Below are 22,938 nucleotides of genomic sequence, written 5' to 3'. Positions count from 1 at the left end.
TCTCTCTCTCTCTCTCTCTCTCTCTCTCTCTCTCTGTCTCTCTCTCTCTCTCTCTCTCTCTCTGTGTATAGCTGTTACAGTATGGCCCATTTAACTCTGGGGCTGCTGTGTATGCACGCACGCACGCACGCACACACACACACACACACACACACACACACACACACACACACACACACACACACACACACACACACACACACACACACACACACACAGATACTTACCTTTCCCTACACTTCCACTCCTAAAGCACTGACCATACACTCTAAGCCTCAGCTGTATTAAAGTTTAACAACCAAATAGGAGGGGGGAGGGGGGCATGCTGCCTTGAGAGCTTTTATCCGGTAAGGGGCATAAACCCAGGCACAAATGCCATGCTCTAAGTAGCTCACAACCTACAGGGTCTCCCCCAGAAAACACCAAGGGCTTTGAGGAAGGACATAGATCCCAGGTTCACCCTTAGGCGTACTGTCGATGTTTGATGCACACTCATTGTATCATAATGTACAAATTCACAGATTCAATCGGAAAAAAACAATGCTCAGATCTTTTTGTTGTTTTTTATATATCTACTATCTATCTACTAAAAATGGATTACCACATTTGAGCAACAATAATTGTACACTGACATTGTAATTTATTATGAAAACATTAACAAACATTAACACAATGTTGATGATTGTTTTAATTTCTGTGAAATTATAAAGCAATCTGAACATCCCATGCCAAATCCCCAAATGTCAGTCATTTTAAGAGCAACAAGCAATGGTTTTAAAAGGAGAAAAGGCCAACATCAACAACAAGTACAAAACGTTTATAAGAATGACATTAGAGAGTATCATAAAACCAGTAAACTATCTATCTATCTATCTATCTATCTATCTGACATAGTAATAACACACATAGTAATAACACACATAGTAATAACAGCAGCTGTGATACATAAACAACAGAAGACAATCCGTACTTGGGTGGTAAGCACTACGATTACAAGCCTTTCTTATCAGTACACTTTAAATATCACAACATTATCACCACGTATTGCATTATTTTACATTTATGCTTTATTTACACTAATTACCTTATTGTCTATTATTGTATTTTTATTTTTACTTTGATATTTCCACTGTTCCACAGGAAGCTTGCAAGTAAGCATTTTGATTTGACTTGATTAAAACACATTTTCTGTATCTCTTTTCTCTGTTCATGGTGGATTTGCCTCGTGGGTGAAATGGGGGTCCATGTATAATAATATATGTACTGTATATATGTTTTTGTTTGATTAGATTGACACCAGCATCTTGGATGAGGATATTGGGGGCAACGTTGACCTGCATTTGAACACTTTGGTTTAACACGTGTATACAATAGCAACACGTTTTAGAACCTTGCTGATATCAATATTATTCCCTTGACAGTAGAGTCAGCACATGACATAATATACATGAGAGAGGGTCCCTCTCACAAACTCTCTCTGTGTATTTACATTGCATCTTTCTCATTGACCCCTGAGTTTATCGGATTTTGATTGATCAAGAAATGTGTCCCTCACGAGTTCCCACGGTAAGTCACATTGGTGAAAGTGGAGGTGGCTCCTTTGTACAAGGGGTTGTTACCCTGGAAAATAGGAACAAATGAAAAAAAACATTCATGAATAGAGCCAGAGAAATCAGATACAATGTCACGGCGAACACAGATCACTAGAGTTGCATTTCATAGTTTCTCCATAAGATGGCAGCCTCTCATTCAACTTCCAGGGAGTAGTTGACTCAAAACAGTTATCCTATTTACTTTAACACACTTCAAACGCCATGAACAAAAGGTCTCTCATAAAATGTCTCCAATTATATTCAAATCACAACGATCACAGCATGCACGTCCTTGTGAGACCTTTGTGAAGTCTTTATTTCTCTATCTACCTCTAACTCACATGTTCTAATGCCAATCTAATACTCTCTCTCATACCCTCAATACTCAGGGTCTTTCTTTGTTCCAATTTTTATACTATAATATCATGTGTGCTAAGCACCAGTGAGCATAACCATTTCTGTGACCGTCTGTAACTGTTGTATGTACTGTATGTTATCTAAGCATAGCCGGTCTTACCGTATCCCACTTGGCGTTGGCTCTCTCCTCCTCAAACTTGGCGAACTCGCTGCGGTCGTGGATGGTGACCAGCAGCTTCCAGATGAGCAGGCCAGCCAGACCCAGGAGTAGAATAGCCCCAGCCGTCGCCATGAGAACCACCAGGGTATCAGGCCCTTTAGGGCAGTCTGAGAGAGAGGGGGGGGAGGGGAGAGCATGAGATGGAGAGGTGACTGTCAAGCATTGTGGGGTGCAGAGGATGGTATCTGGCGCAAATGGAGGAGAAGCATAAAAGCACTGTTGCAGAGGTAGACAGTAGGCTACCTGCGGTGACAGAACTGGTATTGTCTAGGGAGCCAGTCTGCATGCTTTATACCTGTGCTGCTATAGCACTGCCACAGACAAAGACTGGGAAGACAGCTGGGAACACACTATTATTAGCTAGTGTAATGATGTTCTCCTCCCTGCTTCTCTATACACACACACACGCACACGCAGACACACACACACACACACACACACACACACACACACGCACACGCAGACACACACACACACACGCACACGCAGACACACACACACACACACACACACACACACAAACACACGCACAGGAAAACAAAAGACTGTCTCCCCCAAACCAACCACACGCACACTACAAAAATTATATATATTATGGCTACTTGCACACTACCTGATTACTTGAACACTACCTGACTATTGACTACTTGTACTGTATCATATTGCATTTCATCTTATTGTACTTTTGCACAGCATTTTGAACTATTGATTCCACTGTAGAACGACTGGTTCCACTGTAGTACGACTACCATCACTTTATCACTTTATTACTTTATTATTACTTACTTTACTTATTTTACTTTACTCTATTATTGGGATTTTGTATCTTGCTGCAATGCCAATGTTGAGGAACCTAAGCCAGAGAATTTTACTCTTGTGTACTTGAACATTGGGATGTAATAAAAGTGATTCTGATTCTGACACAAACACACATATATGGACGTACTAACCTGGCTTCATAACAAAGAGAATGGACTTCCCGCTGGCTTCTTCGTAATACTGAAAACGTTCCACACAGTCATTCTCATCCTTGTAGGTGCAGTTCACTGCATTCTTATCATTGAAGACTGGGGTAGGTAGAGCATGAAGAACAAGGAGAGTGAAGCAGAGAGAGGACGGTAAAGGTAAGGTATTGAGAGAGTGGTGGACATAGATAAGGAAGGACTTCATAGAGAGATTGGGCCTCTCCAGGTCAGCTGTAATCACACAGTCTTGACTACCTTTAAAGCTAAACACTATCTATGCTATACAACCATTTTACTGGTTTTTACTCATGTGCATTAGAGAACATGATTTATGACGTAAAAGAAAAGAGTTCTTACCCAGTTCCTCCACAGGCTTAATCTCATCTCTGCAGATTCTGGCACACGTATTGTCCTCAATGAGACGGCCTCTCTTAAAGTGCCTGCACTCCACACAGTCCCTGTTGTATCATCATCATCATCATCATCATCATCACCATCATCATCATCATCACCATCATCATCATCACCATCATCATCATCATCATCATTACCACCACCACCATCATCCCCACTTACTTCTTGATGGTGCAGGCATCAGGGCAGGTGGGGCACCTCTCACAGGTGGCCCCGTAGGCCCCAGGCTGGAGGCACTCACAGACCCCACACACACACTGGCCCCGGCCGCTGCACATCATGCCCATGCTGGACATGCAGGTGTCTGTGCGTGTGGAGCAGTTACAGTTCTCCCCTTTCCAGTCAGCGTCACACTGGCAGAACCCACAGTCACACGTCCCATGACCTACCAACAGAGAGACCAGACATTACCATCAGATCGAGGGCAGCAGGTACAGGCCATCTGCTGAGGCTGGATTCATGACCATGTCACATCATTACAATGTATTCATGAAGCAGCAACATAACCATTACCCTACCAAAGCCTAGGCATTGGTCACCATCACGTCAGGAAATGAGAATTCAAAGTCAACATCCTCTGGTCACTAAAGCCATAAGATGACAGACACTGTAATCAAATCGACTTAACTTTGTTGTTTTTTTACATCGTGAGCTGTACCAGCCAAACCCATGCTTGTAATCCCTTCTGTAATGTTGACAATTTCACAATGCAATATGAGTCACCGTTTGAGTGTCAGCGGCGGATTTTGTCTGTTTGTGAGTGAAGTGTGTAACACAGCTAGTGTGTGCATGCCTGGAGATGTGTGTGTGTGTGATGAGTCCATAATCAGTAATAACCACAATAACATGATGTCAACACGTCATCACTAACCACCACAGAGTACAAACTCCCACGGTAGGAAAACTCCCTTCTTCCGGGACTAGACTGATGATCCATGCCCAGTCTCCCCCTCCAAATCCTGGGACTATCGAAGCCTGTGATGACCACACCCCATGGAGCTTCCTCTTTCTCTCCATCTCCACTCTTGGACCAAGGCCATTGTTTAGGCTACATTACATCAACAATGTTGAGAAATGCTTGTGTGACTAAGTCTCATAATCAGCTCTTCTCAGGAAGTTTCTCACAGGGAGGTTGGGATTAACCGGGCATGACAATGAATGACTAAGAGTAGGGCCCGTTAGTCAGAGTGTAGCTGGTTTAGAGAGACTGGTGAAACCTCAGCGAGGTCCAGGGGTCCCTACAGCCAGACCCTGAGAGAATCAGCCATTGTTTAATTCAGGTGAAACCACCTCCTCTCAAATTCCTCTCATGGATCCTGTCTTCACCCTGCCTAATATAACTGTGTGTGTGTGTGTGTGTGTGTGTGTGTGTGTGTGTGTGTGTGTGTGTGTGTGTGTGTGTGAGAAACACGAAAGGCAGGTATTTTCACTGCATGGACATAGTCCATCTGCTCTGGGCTGGTTAATGTTTTACAGTGTAAAAACACAGTGGTACTTATGGAAATAGCTGCATGCTACTCTGTGAGGCGCCACCATCATGGTATGTAGAAAGTCCTCGCTTTTCTCTCCAACAACCTTTCTTTTTCTTTTTTTGGCTAACGGCCCTTATTTTCTATCTCATCCATAATGGGTCCAGGGTTCATGCTTGACAACCTTATCAGTTGTGGGGTCGAATCACAGACATGAGAGGGAGTTTCTAGATCTAAATCCTCTCTCTCCTCAGTCAGAGAGAGCACTCTAAACCTCCTCTACAGGGGTTCCATCATCTACAGGGGTTACAGAGGGAACTAAACATGGTGTTGAGGAGGGAGGACAGGGGAAAGAGTGAGAGAGAGAGGGAGGAAGAAGCCACAGACAGTGATATAAAGAGAGAATGGAGGGTGGGGTGAGAGAGATGGTGTAAACATAATGACTTGCATAGGAATATAAAAAGGAAGAAAAGAGAAGACCTGAGTGGGAGTGATCTTTAGGAGTTCTTTAGGGAGGGAAAGAGTGTGAAAGAGAGACAGAGAATGGGACCTGGGAGAAGAGAGAGAGAGAGTGAGAGGGGGGGGGAGAAATCTAGAGAGAAAGAGAGAGAGTGAGAGAGAGACAGGGAGAGAGACAGAGAGAGAGACAGAGAAAGAAAGACAGTGAGAGAGAGAGAGAGACAGAGAAAGAAAGACAGCGAGAGAGAGGGAGAGAGAGAGAGAGAGAGAGAGAGAGAGAGAGAGAGAGATAGAGAGAGAATGAGTGAGTGAACCGGCAGGGTGCCAGAGAGGAATGCTAACTTTCCTGTTCTCTCCCGCCTGTTTACGTGCCCTGGGGGTGTGCTTGCTGACTCCTGCTCTGTTCTCCTGCCCTAGTCCCAGAATCCCAGAGCAGAGGGAGAAATACAACCCCACAGGGGGATCTACAGGGCTGGGGGTCAGGAGGAGCCTTTGGGGGCCAGGGAGACTTCCATTGAGCTGGGGCCCAGGAACACTGATACTTCACTGATTAACTACAATACATCATGACCATAGGAGACACACATGCGCGCACACGTGCACACGCGCACACGCGCACACACGCACACACACGCGCACACACGCACACTCACGCACACACACACACACACACACACACGCACACACACACAGTGAATTTGAGGTCTCCTTTTGTGTCCTTTGAGGGGGGTACCCGCCACTCTTTGAAGCGCTCTGACTGCTGGATTTCAGAGTTTTACCCAACCCTGTCTGATCCCACACAAACAACAGATCCCACTGACTAACGCCACAATCAAACAAACTGCATCTCCCTCCACAAACAAAACTAATCCCATAAATAATTCAGAGTTGAGATAGAATAGACACTATTAGTATTGGGAGTTTCAGCACATACAGTAAAGTATTAGAAGAGTGTCAGATCCCCCCAATCCTCACCCCAGGGGAGGCTGGTGGAGGTAGAAACTGGAGGACGGGCTATTTCTAATGCATGGAATGGAACGAGGAAATCGGAGGATGGGCTGATTCCTTATTCCATTCCATGTATTACTGTGAGCCCACCCTCTGATTTCTACCTTCACCAGCCTCCCCTGGCGGACACATAACTCACATGGGTTAAAAGACTCTCTGCCGGGGCGCTTAGGTGGCGTAGCGGGTTAAGCGCTGACCATGTAACCGCAGGGCCCCCGGTTCGATTCCGGCCGGAGACATATCCTGCATATCATCCCTCCTCTCTCTCTCACCCATCCTTCCTGTCATAATCTCCACTATATCTGTCATTAAAAAGAAAAATATGAGTGGGACTGCCCCACTCAGAAAAAACAAATGAAAAAAAACAAAACAAAGACTGTCTGCCTCATCATCATTCCCCACCTCTCTGCCTCATCATCCCTCTGGAGGGAAGCTATGGCATGAGGAGGAGCAAACAAACAGCACATCTACATGGTTGACCATGGGAACAGTAGAACATCCTCATTCCTGGGATGATTGAGGAGAGGTTACACTGAGAACCAGTGGGAACCATTCATCTGACAACAAAGGAAGTCTTACTGTACTAACAGCTTTAGGAAACAAATTACTACAATGTAGATCTTTCCTGGAAAAAAATCTAAATTGCTCTAAAAATTAGACCACGTTCACTCTGGTAACTAGTACGTCTCATTCTCTGAGCACAACATCAAACCGATCTGGCAACCTGACGTTTTTTTGCCCACACACATTTCTTATAGTGGTAAACCAAACTGTTGGGACAACCAGGTATGATGACACATGATGTGTGTGGGCAAAAAACCGCTGTCTGTGTTATGGCATCATACATACATGGATCAACAAGACCAAACTGACCACCCCCCCAGCCAGTAGCATATGGTGTAAATCATCCAATGACAGGACCTATTAAAATGTTCTTACTTTGATGGAGCAACTGGTGTGCTGTGCAGGCATGCGATAGGGAGTGAGCAATCATGCTTCATTGTGGTTAGAACTCAACATTGATAAAGATCATTGCCAACTGTGAGGTTGGTTTTCACCAAGTTGCTTAGAATATGTTTAGCGTGATTGTGAACAAGCTCAGTTTCCTGTTTCCTATATGCAGTACATGTCATGACATACTTTTGTGCCCAGTGAAAATTAGAAAATGATGATACTTTTGAACACTTTATATTGGAAATAAAGTAAGACCTCAGAACTGTGAGGTGAGAATCCTGTGCTTTGAGAGTGACAGTAACAAAGGGTGGCTGCTTAGTTTCCTGCTAAACTTGACCTGGCAAAAACGTTATTGGTACAGTTGACGACTGATTATTATTACTGTAAAGATCCCAAAACAAACAGGGCTGACCGTACCAGGCAACCAGAGACAGAATATTCTCAAAAACAACCAATCAACATACAGTAATGTTCATGAGTTACCCTTTCAAATGCAATATAGACACAGAGGCACAAAGGTGCATGGTACCAACACGGCCATCTAATTAATCTAAACACAGGCAAGTGTATATCAACTCACCTGAGCACATCTCCCCTTTGTAGTGTACGCAGTTGAAGTCGTCACACTCGCAGTACTTGCCCCACACCTTGCCAAAGTCACCGCTGTGACAGGAGCACTCTCCACACACACAGTCTCCCCTCCCGCTGCAGGTGGAGCCACCCGGAGTGGGGCTGCAGTTGTCCTGGTCAGAGGGGCTGTAGTCCCCCTCCGCACACTCACAGCGTGGGCCCAGACGCCCCGGGTGACACTGACACACGCCGCACTCGTAGGTGCCGTTGCCGTCGTTACAGAGGGGACTGTCGAGCTGGGCTTGGGCCTCACAGTCACACCCACAGGCGAATTCGACCGTGACCTCCAGCGCATCCTTAAAGCCCCGAGGTTTAATGGTGAAGGTCCGGTTCTTCTCCTTAGGACAGCCACGAAGCCTCGCCTCCACCATGAATGACACCTGGGGGGGAAAGGTGAGTGTGTGATATCACATGTTCAGCTCAAATCTGATGCCATGAACCTTTTGAGGCTCAACTCTTTAGAATATCGGTATGCAGAATCCAGGGGTGGCTGGTGGAGGCAGAAATCCGAGGACAGGGTAGGTAATTGAATACATGAAATCCATGCATTGCAATGAGCCCGTCCTCTGATTTCTGCCTCCACCAGCCTCCCCTGGTAGAATCAGATACTAGAGCACACCCAGATGGTGAATACTCACTGTGTCTCCTATCTTGAGGCCAGAGCAGGACTTCAACCCAGGGATGACCTCTCCATTCAGGCATGTAGCGGTGAAGGACAGAGCCAGCTCCTCAGGAACATCCAGCAGCTCCAGCGCCACTTCAGAGCGGATCTTCTGCTCCGGGGTCAGGGGGGGAAGGATCACAATGAATTCAATCAGACACACACACACACACACACACACACAAACAGATTCAGTGAAGATGTACTCCCTGCGGAGAGTACGTGTGTAAGAAACTATTTGTACGATTTTCAGAAAATCCTCAGGAACCAATCGCATCGTGATATTTAAAGCGGTTGTTGTAATAATGCTCTAAAACCCCTCACGGCGTAGGCGTCCAGAATGAGCTGGATCACGTTCCCAGAGTCATCCGACAGCGTTCCCACGGTAGTGCCAGGGATCAGCGCACTGTAGTTCTGAGGAGAGGAACCAGAAGGACATACTGTATACCGAGGTATTGGAAGTACTGTACCATAACTATAACTATATACCCAGTCATCAAGATGACGGCAGTATACTCACTTGATAGAGGGGCATCACGTAGTCGGTCACGGCGAAGATCAGGTTGATGTTGTTCACAGACATTTTCTCTGTGATGAGAGCCAGAGAGGGGTAGTCCTGGAGCAGATGTACAGGGTGAGGATGAGCACCTGACCTCAATTCCCCTCCCCTTTTTTCGACCACAGACATATTCTAATCATAAGACTCAAACAGAGACAAACACTCTGACACACACTCCTCACCAGTGTAGATGACTGGTCATAGTTGTTGTCCTCGTCGATGTGGCACAGACCGTCATTGGGCTGGACCAGGCCGGCCAGTCGACCATCCAGGGCTATGTGTGTTTTAGCATCAGTGGTGAACACCAACAAGTGGGAGGCATCATCACGCCAACCTATCTTGTCCTAAAAGAAAGGGAGAGCGAGAGAGAGAGCGAAAAGAGGAGAAAGACGGGAAGAAAGTACATTTATAGATTTTGAATGGAATGCAAATAGGGGCATGACTTGGAGCATTGGGGGGATATTCGGTGTGTGCACCGCTGTGTTTCTATAATATATAAGCCTCTGTAGTGCCTGTGTGTGTGTGTGGGTGTGTGTGTGTGTGTTTGTCATACCTTGCACACCAGAGCCTGCATGACAGCATCAAAGCCACCCTCTGGGGAGTCTCTGTTTCGGGAGACCTGCTGCTTCTCCACCTCTTCAGTGAAGCGACCCACCTGCTCCGTCAGTGAAAGCACATGCTTGTACCCAAACTGAGGCAGGCACTGCCTCTGGATCCTACACATCACACAGGCCATCAAAGAGGGACAGAGAGAAAAGAGAGAGAAAAAGTTAGTCTTAGTTTCTCAACAAAATCCCCCCCCCCCCGGCATTTCAACATCTTCCTCCTTCCCCTTTCTCCCCTACCCCCCTTACCCAAGGCAGGGGTTCCTGACAGCCTCTTCCGGGTAGATATACATATAGGGAGACATGGGCTTGTCTACAAAGGCTCCAAAGCCCATGCGCAGGTTGCTGGTGGTACGACCCATAGCTGCAGCTAACTCGTTGCCCAGGGTACGGAGGCGGGCCAAGTCATCCTTCATGGAGTATGATAAGTCCATCAAATAGTAGAGGTCGACTGGGTAATCCTCCACCTGCTTGACCATGACAGTGAATTGCCTTGGATCATCTGAATAATGGCAAGTGTATGTGGGGGGGGGTGAGGGTGGGGGGGGGGGGGGGGAGATTAGAGATTAGAAGAAAGATTTGTTAAAGGATCAGAAAGAGTGAGAGGAAGAGAGAGCAGGGCAAAAAAAATGATGAAAGTATGAATGTTATGAAAGCTCTGTGCAATGTGCTGTACTGTGTGTTAGCTTTGCAGCCAGTCTGTTTTAGTATTAAAAGTTGGGGTTTCTAATAGAGTACCTGGTCTCAATTTGAGATGGATTTTCTGAGGTCTGATCTGAGTTACGTCATCGGCTGCCCCGGATGCTTTGTCACTGATGGGCGTGTCCTCCTGGATACTAATTGTGCTGGAAGGGAATTCTAGCGCTTCCTCTGCACACCCCCCATCCAGCAGGTTCTGCTTCAAATCACAACGGGATGCACTGGACCCCCCCAGACCAAAGTCCTGACCCCCATACAACAACATTCAGTCAGTACACAGGAGAAACACACATGACACAGAGCAATCAGACAGGTGCATCTGATGGCATTACAAGAATGTCACCAAGTAACATGTCAAAGACAGTTATGTTTAATATCAGTACATGAGTTTTCACTAACTGACTGAGTGCTGGAGGCAAAGAGACACAGTGCATTGCAGGACAAGGTAACTGTAGCCAGTCGTCTCAATTGGTGGAATGTGGTGGGGAAAGGGGTTTCAAGCCCAAACAAGCATGGAACTAAGAATGGGAAGAATAGAATGAACCATTTGGTACGTGCATAGAGGTGTAACCTCACCTCATTGGAGCACCAAGCACAGCTAGGGTGAACAGCCAAACACTGTCTACAGGTGCTCACCCCTCGAGATGTGCAGATATTGGAACCTGAAATAAACCCAACAATGTAAACATTAGATAGAGTGGTGGTTTCAGTGATGGTCCTGTAGCTAAATGGACAAATACTGTAGATTGTTGTTGCTTCTGCATCTAGCTACTCTGGCTGTTTGTGGTTTAACTAGCTTGACTAGTGCATGACCACTTCTGCAATTCAGACCATATTACGTGAGCTTAGAATTATAAGGTTCTATCTCCGTTTAGGGCAGTTCAGAGATATTGAGCGTCAAAGTTTTTACATCCATTATGTTTTGTGAGATGGAACCTTTGTATTTTATTCATTACTAACTGAAAAATGTAAACATTTTAAAAATAACACCACACAGGCATTAATAAACACCTAATGGATCAGATTATGTAAAAAACAAAATTTTTACAAAAATTGAGATAGAACCTTATAATTAACCTAACATCACGATTATGCAGTTCTGTTTCTTTACTCTCCATAGCTACACCGTTAGACCCAAGCTTGTTGAGTCATGCACAGCTGTGGTGTAATGAGATGTCTTAGACTGAATGTGACCCACACAGCAGCAGCATTTAAAGTTCTATGAATCATTCTGAAACTTTTCAAACAAAAAGTGACACTTTATTAAATATTTTTAAATGACCATAACCTACTTGCAGACATGAAATGATTTCGAGTATGTTAAACGGATCGTTCACTATATTTTTGTCTTATTTATTAATAAGTGGAGGTGCTAGTCGGTCCTTCTCTGCCACAGTTTAATAATGATTGAATCACAATAAACAAGATTATGTTTTGGTGTAGCCCAATGATGGAAAGGTGTGGCCGGTCAAAGATGAGCACACGCGAAACGTCTCATGAATTAACGCTCCCATATAAGGAACTAAACATGAGTAGCGCTGTATCTTGGCTATCGGCCAAATATTCATATTATAACTTATACGATATACGCCATGTACAATTGATATAGCCTTCCTGTGTTGCTAGAACCAACTTATGGTCCAAATTAAATAAATAAACGAGTACTGTAAGGACTAATGACAGTGTCAAAGCCTACAGTATTGTCAGCATAACATAGAAAAAGCATATCAAATTAACAAATTAAATAAAAAACGAACTTACCGAAAACTTCAGTTGTAGCTAATAATAATGCGAACAATGTCCACATTCGGTCTAAAAAAGTTCCCATTTAGAAAGAGCGGTCGGGACACAACGGACAGCTTGACTTTCGTTGCCTGTGTTACTCTAGTTATACTCAACCTCTAGATCACCAATTAGAATGCCTTTCCTGATTCTTGCGAAACGCCTGGCATTCTAATTTGGAGTAGATTCGACTATGGCACGCATCTCCTCAAACCCACTCTAAAACATAAGAATATAATGTTCTGTAGCCTATTTCCCACATTCCATACAGTTTAAGCGACAGTGAACTATACAGATGTCTGCTATTGAAAAGAAGACAATTGCAAAGTAGCCATGGGTGACTCCAGCTGGGGTATTTATTATTCATTCCGTTCGTGGATACAAGACAATTTTCGAGGAAAACTACATTTTATGATAGGGTTTCAGAAAGCACATAGAAAAACGTTTATGTCTACGTGCGTGGCCATACTATTTGGTTGTTCTCACTGCGTAGCCTACATTTTATTTACATTTTTTAATTAAATATATTTTTGTGTCTACTTTAGCCTATTTGACTAGTAGGTTACCTACTAAAGGTAAGGCCGTGTCATGGGTTCGGGTGGAGCCCCCTATTGGAGCCATAGTGTGCTGGAGAGCCTCCTAGTGGTAAAGAATCGGTACAGTTTTCAATCCATGCTGCATGAATGATTTAGGCCTGTTAAGCCTCATTATGTAATAACTGCACATTATGTAATAAAATCCCAAAATGTAATAAAAAGTCAGTTTCAATATGTAATAACACTGCATTATGTAATAACTGCACATTATGTAATAAATCGACTGAACGCAAAATGTAATAACGTTTGCCTTATTATGTAATAAATGTATTACATATTGTGCATGTTATTACAAAATGCGGCGGTTGCACTTTTTTGAATTTTGAATTGAAAAAATGGAAATGTTATAAATATATTTGACCATGAAAAGCATTTTAATTCTCCAACATAAAGAAAATCTAGAATTGCATGTTGTGTTGAAACTAAATAGTATTTCTATCGACCACTTACATGCTGATTTGGTTGCTTTCTTCTCAAGTTATGAAGCCCCCAATGGCAATTTGCTTGTTTAGGAGACATTCTGAAGACCCGATAACTCATTCCTTCAGGGGATCATATTATTGTGATAAAAATGCCTTGTCTGGCAATTAACATTATGCAACTTTTCAAAGCATTTAAACGTACTGAGTGCACTGCGGTGCTTGTTACTCTCACGACTCCGACTCACGACTACCGAATTTGTAATCTGAGACTGTACAATATCTCCTAGGTGGTGTTGAAGAGAAGTTGAAGAGCTTGAGTTTCAGAGGTCACAATCTCTTCAATTTGCTGTTGAATTAGATGCCTAATGCTTAGCCTAGACTAGAGGGTGTCAAAAGCAGACTCGGGCAAGAATGCTAGTTTATCTGGCATTTTATTGGTCCTCAAAGAAGATCTATATTCAATCCAGTAGTCCATCCCTTTCCCTCCATCTGAATAAGACCTGCCTTTAGTTAACCTTCCTAGCAGTTTGCCTTATGGTGCGATAAAGCAGGAGCAATCTTTTCCTCTCAAAAACGGTAGAAAGAAATGGAGAGAAAAAACGAGATTAGATCAATGCCCTGTGTCCACTGCTGCTGCCTCACCATCACCCCTGCAGAAATTGACTGGGGGTGCAGGGGGGGTCGGAAGTAGGAGCAGACAATGCTTCTCTCTCGCCCTGTGATCTCGGTGCTTGTCCATTTATTGAATCCCCTCTCTCCTACTCCTATTCTCTCTGTCTAGCTGGTTGCTAAGCTACTGCCACCAGTGTTCTGGAATCATGGTGTGGAAGGGTGATAGAAAAAAAAGATAAATAAATAGATAAGCTATAATACCGAGGCAGTGTGCTGGCATTAGGCTCTGGATGCCCCTGGGGGTAGGCAGGGGGATGTGGTATTGGCTGCTTTAATGATTGGTTCTATTGGTCCCTTGTCACACCGATTCCCGCCACCCCATTTCTTCTACTCTGAAGAAATGATGAGAGTCATTTTGATGTGAGTGAAGCAGATATTGTGCTAGGTAAAGAGCTAAGGAGGAGGGGGGGTCAAATGGCATCCAATTAAGACTCAGAGCAGGAAGAGGCTGGGTAGACGGTTGTGTGTAGTGGGCAGCCTTGACTTTTGGCTACGCTTCATACAACAGCGGCCAAGCCTTTCACTGAGTCTGAGAATGCAATCACTCTGCAAGTATCACTGTTTGGATAACCACAACCAGTTCGCCCTTTTCCTCTTCACTGGGTTTGACATTCTGTGTTTGTGTTGTGATGCTTTGCCATCTAATCTCCTGCCTCGACTCAACAGGCGTCCCTAGGTAAAGAGCAGCTCCAAATTGTTGGCCTCAGTGGAAAAAACTCAAACTCTCCCTGTGCAGGAGGGGAGAGAGGTTGTTTTTTCCCCATCAGAAGCTCTCTGAGAAGGCATATCCACTCTTTGGTACCATGGGGTTGTCTCAGACCCTGCTGTGTAACACAGAAAGCTGAAGAGAAAGGAAAATAGAACGAGCTGGGAGAGTGAGAGAGTGTGGCGGTGCCGAGAGTGCCGGGTGGAATGGAGAGAAAGAAGGAGAGATCACTGACTTATGAATGTATATTGAATCTATAATGAGAATGAATGTATTGAATGTATAATGAGTTGATTGGTCAGGAATAATGTACAGTATATTCCAGGAGGTTTTAGAGAGGTGTGTTAGACTTAAGCCCTACGTGCACTGGAGATGGGAGACATAAATAGAGCTTTCATTCAATAAGGTCCATGAAATTCAAATTCACAGCTTCAAACACAAACACTACAAAATAATTTAACCAAGGGACACACACACACACGAACGCGCACACACACACACACACACACACACACACACACACACACACACACACACACACACACCGTTTGCAAAACAAATTAAAGGCAATGAAGCCATTATCTACCAGAAACAACTCTAATGACTAATGGATGCGTATTGGGTTGGCGTGCACTCTGCACTCTGCTGTGTACGACAGGCCTTGGAATCTCTGCGTAATTAATGACTGCATTTACCTCTCTGTGATTAAAAGTCCTACAGGTGACAGACCCCCGAAGCTCAAAACAGGGCCTCTCTCTCAATTTCTCTCCTCTGCTCTCCCTAATGCTCTCACTGTTTATACGTTGTTCCTGTCTGTTACACCCCTGCCCCCCCCCCGCCTCTCTCTCTTTTACTCATCACCTCCACTCCCTTAATCATAACTTGTTTTTTCATCAGCCCCTCTCCTTGCTCTGTTTGAAACAGCCTCCTTTGTACGCTTTGATCATCTAATAAAGAGTTGGCTGTAGGGAATCTGTTAGACTAATTGGACTAGACGAGAGCGTCCTAAGAAGTCTACCCCCACCAGTGGAGGAGGGAAGGTGTTGTGGTGGTGGTGGTGGTGGTGGTGGTGCTTGTGGGGAAGGGGGTAACTTGATGTCCAGGTGATACCATGCCCTGTGTCGAGGCCACTAAAGACAGGGGTGGGGGTGGGAGGGGGAAGGTGGGCCAAATGCCTTCCTGTTGCTAGGGGACGTCTTCACTTAGTTTGTGTTGCTAGGCTGCCAATTCCCCCGTGCTAAGTGGAAACGTTTTCCCTTCTCCTTCGTCCAGGCACCCCATTTCTCCCTCCCTCCTTCCTTTCTCAACCATCTCTCCCTCCCTCCTTCCTTTCTCAACCAAAATAACTTTACCAACCATCTGTCACTATGCTCACAGGTCTACTGTTGCTAAGGAACTAGTCTGAGACACAAATACATCACTATATGTATCCCCATCCCTATTTATATCTTGATACATGGGGGGAGTCATGATATAGGCAATATTTAGTACAACACCCGTGTTGAGTTCTAGTTTTCTTTGATGTTTGTTGTATCATTAACTTGTAGACGATTGGCTTTAAATATAGATGTAGCGCTTCTCAGAACGTATGTGGTAAGTAAGTATGTACCATTATATAGGACTACAATGCAAGTGAGTGACAGAAAATGTGAAAAAGGTTTTGAGTGGAATACATTTAATTCAAGAATTACCAAACTTCGATTTTGAAATCAAAGTATTTCTGTAAAGCATGCAGTCTTTGATTTGCAGTCTTTGTGTGGGCTGCTAGTGTTCATAAATGTATCATAAATAGGCTCATGTGTTTTTCTTTTTTGTCACAAAGACAAATTCATGTATTTACAAAGGAGTCAAGTCTGTGTTGCTCTGCATAATCGGATATACAATAAAAATGAATGAACAAAATTACATTGGCAAAGCACTAGTTTACATAATAGACAAATCCAAGAGCTAAATGAAAAAGCTAATAAGATTATTTGAGCTTGTTGGACACCAAACACTTTTGTGGTCTTCTGTTATCATGGTGATAAATTAACTGAAACTGACCATCCTGAAGCCTAATTAAAGGTGTTTGTGTAACAAGCAAATTATTGTTTGTACACATGCTTGTCAGTCAGTGGTTGAAAGCCGCTTAGCCAGATATAAGGAGCATCTCAAATTGAATTTCGCAGCTTTTGTTTTAAAGACAAACAGAGGCTTAGGTCTGAAACCTTGAGCGAGAATTCTGTCACATTTTCTGAGGGAGTATTTGGAATGCATTCAGGTGTGGTACAAGGCGTTGAAGCCGTTTCTTGTGATACAATGTAGGCTATGTAACAGGAATACTAACTATATAAATACAATGTAGGCTATGTAACAAGAATACTAATACTAACCATGTCGATTTAGACAAAAGGTTTAAGACAGTGAAGTGGATGAAAGAGAAATATTCCAGTGAAATAAGATGAAATACTGCACCATAGTTCAGTTATGATCAATAGACTGCGGTTGGGAAATGTCCTGTCCTCCACTCACTATCACATCAAACAATGATGACCTAGAAACTGCCAACCCCCTAGCTGGCCATGAATACAGCCTTGATGGTAATAGAGGCAGAGAGATACAACAGATCATCATGCAAAAAGACTAATTTCCATTTCCCTGTGTAATGGACAATGAAGTGCTCTTTCTTCACGAGAAGAATATCATTATGGGCACAAAACTTCTAGGGATCCCAGTAATAGTGACATCCTCATGATTCATGTGCATGACAAGCTCATCATTAAAAGCCAAAATCGGAAGAGAATTGTATAAATGTTACAATTAATAGAATCGTGAGCATTTAGGTGAGAAGACTGTTTCAGATGAAGTGTCTATCACGCATGCAGTCAGTGAGTCTCTCATAGCACTTAATCTAAAGGTGCTGCACCGGCTTTATGTTCGTCAGGGGGTTGGCCTCTTTGGCAGCTGCAATAGCTATAGACTGAGCACTTGAGATAAACTGATATTTGAATAACCCATTTTAATAAATCAGAGAGCGGCTGCTCCCCAGTGAGGTAATCTCTAGGAAAATAACACCGGCTATGAACACACAGAGAGACGCACAAAAATAGATTTTTCTGAAAAGTTTGCCATGGTTTATGAGTGTCATAAAGTCAAATGAAACTTTATTTATACATCCCATTTCATACAAGGATGCAATGAGCTTCAAGGGATTAAAAAACAACAACATTATCCCGATTAGAAGTTCTCCATCTCTCCCTCACTCCTCATAAGAACATTCTGTTGAGCACAGTAGCCAATGCTGTACATTGGGCCCCCTGCGTGGCTCTCATAATTGGCCATTTCACTGTGCCACTGTAGTCAATAAGCCAAAGAGCAATTCAGTGTAAAGTCATATTAAGTTTATAGCCTACCATCTCCTCAATTGTAATCAACCTTTGCAACTACTACTCACACCCATAGTTCAACATCATTTTGTTAATAATATTACAGTATTACAGCGTCAGTATTGCTTTATTGTTCCAATTGTTTCCTCAACAATACGATTATATGCGTAGTCCACTCTTGCTTCAAGTCGGTGAGAGCTCTCTGCACCCACCTCCCCTCGTGGAAATGTGATGGTGTGGTCCACGGGGACCTCATCATCGCCTTGGAACGCACCAGAGACTTGCCACAAAAGCGCACACGCGAGCAGAGGTGCAGTCTCACATTACACCAGAAGAAGACACGATATACACTTCTTTCGATATGTCCAAGGGGGATCCACTTAAAGTCTGAATTAGTTGTGCTCAGTTCATTACTTTTATTTGCCGGTGCGAGACTGACGGAACTGAATAGGGAGTCAGTTTTAAGGTATGCTATTACGCACAGACAAACAACTTTCACCGGTGGTTCCGTTTATGCTAATGTTGGTGGTATTCTAACACAGAGTGTTTTGCATTCTTTCATTCGTTTTCTTATTTTCTTCTTAGACGCATACCGCAAAGTGCAACTTCGACACAGGATTTGATCGTGAGGTGAGTGTGTCTGGTGGAACCGTGCGCCCATACCCCTAGCGCTCTTTGACAACATTGGAGACATGAACGGCTCCTTCTTCGACCAAGCTGTCCTGACCCAGGGAACGCTGTTCAACAGGAGCCAAGCTCTCGCCGGGACTCTGGTGAACTGCTGTAACGGGACCGACGTGGCTACCAGTGACGGGGGCTCCCTGGTGTTGCCACCGGACGAGCGCAAACTCTTCATCATGCGCGTCGTCCAGATCGCAGTTCTGTGCGTGCTGTCGCTCACCGTCATGTTCGGCATATTCTTCCTCGGCTGCAATCTCATGATCAAATCTGAGAGTATGATCAACTTTCTGGTGAAGGACCGTAGACCTTCCAAAGACGTGGACGCGGTCATGATCGGACTCAGCTAGCTGCTGTGATGGAGAGAGAGGTGTGCAGCGCGGACCGTGACCTCACCATGCACCTGTCTGAGGCGCTCTGTCTCTTGGTGCGACATGATGATATGCAAAGCGTTTAATTTCCTAACAAAAAAAAAAACATTGCCAACAAAGACTTTGATTGCATCAAACGACCAACCTCTCACATAAAAAAAAGTTTGTGCGCAAAGAACCAGCAATGTATAATTGTTTACATGTAGGCCTCGCGGCTGTTGATCTGTATCGTTGGAGAGAAAAATGGTTCTGTTTGCCAACTTGAACAAAGTAACGGAATAGTTTGATAAAATAAAATGTTTACACGTTGTTACCTCAGTCTAATTGCAAATGTTGATAGTAGTCTAACATCACAAACTCGTCAGCCTAACGCATGATAGTGACTTCCATTCCAGTTCTGATAGTGTACATTGTCGACGTAGGTATTCTCTGAAAAGTATCTTTTTATTGGTCCAGTTTCATGGTTGCATGTCTGGCAAAAACACTCAAGGTGCGGGGTTTTTGCACGTTTATTAATTAACCCCCATTACTGCTTTACCGAGAGTTTGTCCCGGTCAGCATGTACGCTGCTTGGTTTATACGTGATCATTGGACCGTTTTTTCACTTTTTGAAATCACTGATGCTGCATGATTTTGGTACCAAGACGAGGCTTGAATGAAAAGTGTAGCATGCTACGAATAAAAGTGAATTCGTCATATTCTCCCTAAGTGTCATCTGTTGTAGATTAGGAGACGTCCATATGGTAACCGATAATACAACCACAAAGCATAATTGCGCAAGTAACACACACACACACACACACACACACACACACACACACACACACACACACACACACACACACACACACACACACACACACAACACACACGCGCGCGCACACACACACACACACACACACACACACACACACACACACACACACACACACACACACACACACACACACACACACACACACATATATAGTCAATAAACTCTTTAAAAATGGCTAAATTAATATAAATTATATATGACATTTAGCATCGAGTATTTGTATATTTTGATATTTAAGTTAGAATAGGCTTAACATATAATAAGATATTAAGCTACTAGGCCTATACCAATCAATAATGACCAAGCGCTATTATAATAATTATTATTATTATTATCAAACGTAATAATACATATGATCAAATAATTAATAATTAATATTAATTAATTAATCTGATGTACTGCGGTCACCAGATGGAATCAACATCTGCAGCAAGAATGTAAAAGTCGTTGAAGCACTTTCATTTCAGTTCAGCAAGTGTCATTTCATAGCACAGATCTGCATTTGCCTAAAAAGACTCTTTAAAAATGTATGAGACGCCACTAATGCACTCACACATTCCCATCTTAGAGCCTCGTGGCTCTTCGGTCACATCATAGACGCTTGAATAAATGTTGCGTTCCTGTTCAAACACACAATATAACACAGGCATGTGGTGAACAAACCATTGACACCATAACAATACACGACTTGTCAAAATGATGACCTACAGTATTCTTACCACGATAGCAATATATTGCATTAATTAGCATTAGCTAATCAAAACAAATATCTTCATGACAATAAAGATGTAGGACATATTACATTCTTGGTCACCAATCATATCTGTGTGCAAACCTGTTATATATAATCAATGGTCATCAAATACTTGTAAACCGCATACACTGTATACTCTCCTGCAATGGTGAGATGCAATGGTTGAGAGCCCAACCTCAATGGACCATAGGCTCTCTCTAAGCGTTGGCTGACCTAAATTAAGAACCCTTTACTGGACACTAAAGACTTTGATCCAGCGTCTTCATTTTCCTTCAAATGTGAACAATCTTAGTGTGTGTGTGTGTGTGTGTGTGTGTGTGTGTGTGTGTGAGAGAGAGCGTGTGTGTGTGCATGTGTGTGTGTGTTACTGGTACTACAGTTGAGAAAGCCTGTTACAACAGTTTGAGAGGTATATGTATACATGAACCACATACTCCCAAATACCCCCTTTCAGGACGTAAACCTCACTCTAATCCCAAAAGATGTTTATCATCCTATATCTATAGAACTTTTTCTTTTATTAAATTCCATTTCAACCATATGTTCCAGAAAGTTTTCACTGCATGTCATAGATACCCAAGTGTATTCAAAGTTTCTGCATGTATTCCTTCTCCCTGTCATTCATCTCCCATAGCCTCTGTGTCCCCATCTCAGCTCTCCCATCTCTCCGCTCTCTCTTACTCGCTACTCAGAAGCAACAAATATTCTCATTATTATTTCAATACTTGTCAGGAGAGCTAAGTCTCTTGAGACAGATTTTTCATACACATGCCAAACTCACACACAAGCACACACACACACACACACACACACACACACACACACACACACACACACACACACACACACACACATACACAGACACACACTCACTCACACACATGCACACACACACACACACACACACACACACACACACACAGACACACACACACACACACACATACACACACTCACGCACACACAGACAAACACACAAACACACACACACACACACCACACACACACACACACACACACACACACACACACACACACACACACACACACACACACACACACACACAGACACACGCTATTATCCCGTAGGTTGAATTGCATCTAACCTACTGTATCATATCTACTATAGGCCATCGTTAAAGTGTTAATGAAGTGATACAAAAATAACATGCCACACAATGCTGCTGAAACACTGAAGATGTGCGTCTGTTGGCATGGAGCTCCACACACCCCCTGACTTGTTGCTGCGTCTTTGTGTAGAGGGACACCTTTTGATCATTGCTACCACTGTTTGTAAGCCTCAACAACTGAGAATTTCTATGTTTTTTCCCCCAAAGCCCTCATATTGAGATAAAAACACTGCGCTGTTCTGATAAACTGTCATGATGAATGCTGCTTACTGTAAGAGCTAGCAAGTGAGTGTGCATTCTATATTTAGCAAAGAAAAGTAGTTAAGTTGTTAACTCATTAAATGAGACCCCAGTCTGTCTTGGGGAGGAGGGGAGGTATAGGGAGAGTCCAGCACACAGCTGTGTCTAAAGGAACACAATATCACTAAGTTTAACCGCTACTGTACAGCAGAAAAGATGTCAAAAACAGGAAACCACAGCAGGGAAGTAAAGGTGTGGTACAACACAACGTTTTTGCAGTGACGCGTTATAGAGGCAATAGGTTTTAATTGGAACTGTCATATCTGATGTCCTAAATGAAGATTAAGGATTTTAAGGAATGACGTGCTTGATTGTGCAAATTACTCAATAATGGATTGATTGATTGCATGACAAGGGTAAATTAGATATGCAAATAAGATGACGAGGTGTTCTAAATGGTTAATTAAGAGGAGTTATGTTCATTTACATGGTTGTGAACATAGCCATGGCATGTTTTCATTACTCAGTACAAGAATGACACATGTTAACCTTTCACCCCAGAGGGAAATGTTGTGCAGCTATGCTGTACTGCTAGGAGCACACCATATATTAGCTTGTCAAGCAACGTCATGAGTGACCTTTTACAACAGAAACCGCAGAGAATATAATGAACTGAACATGGAAAACATGACAGAAATAATGATGATTAAGCCAGCATTGGCATTCAAAACGTACTGTAATAAAACGTCAAGATACCCCACCCAAGAAACGTTGTCTTGGATGAAACTTTGATATTATAATACAAAGGTCTCT

The 22,938-nt window shown here is 43.4% G+C and overlaps 2 protein-coding genes across 2 annotated transcripts; one reads left to right on the top strand and one right to left on the bottom strand.

Moving 5' to 3' along the window:
• Positions 1-1,551: 1,551 nt before the first annotated feature.
• LOC308150957 (integrin beta-3-like) lies at positions 1,552-12,420 on the bottom strand (the record flags this gene model as incomplete). The annotated part of the gene is made up of 15 exons (XM_080523746.1): positions 1,552-1,620; positions 2,110-2,276; positions 3,120-3,236; positions 3,492-3,592; positions 3,711-3,933; positions 8,019-8,448; positions 8,707-8,841; positions 9,054-9,143; positions 9,250-9,345; positions 9,471-9,632; positions 9,842-10,004; positions 10,143-10,395; positions 10,632-10,836; positions 11,169-11,254; positions 12,354-12,420. The coding sequence occupies 15 exons, from the start codon at positions 12,418-12,420 to the stop codon at positions 1,552-1,554; spliced, it is 2,364 nt and encodes a 787-aa protein (XP_080379872.1).
• A 6,407-nt stretch (positions 12,421-18,827) lies between these two features.
• On the top strand, positions 18,828-19,163 carry rprml (reprimo-like; the record flags this gene model as incomplete). Its single annotated transcript, XM_080523759.1, has 1 exon — positions 18,828-19,163. One exon carries the CDS (start codon positions 18,828-18,830, stop codon positions 19,161-19,163), a length of 336 nt encoding a protein of 111 aa, XP_080379885.1.
• Positions 19,164-22,938: the final 3,775 nt, after the last annotated feature.

This window comes from Nansenia antarctica (assembly GCF_963989245.1).
Source record: "Nansenia antarctica genome assembly, chromosome: 2".
NCBI classification, from domain to species: domain Eukaryota; kingdom Metazoa; phylum Chordata; class Actinopteri; order Argentiniformes; family Microstomatidae; genus Nansenia; species Nansenia antarctica.
The sequence above is the reverse complement of the archived record's forward strand: the minus strand, read 5'-3'. Positions and strand labels throughout refer to the sequence as shown.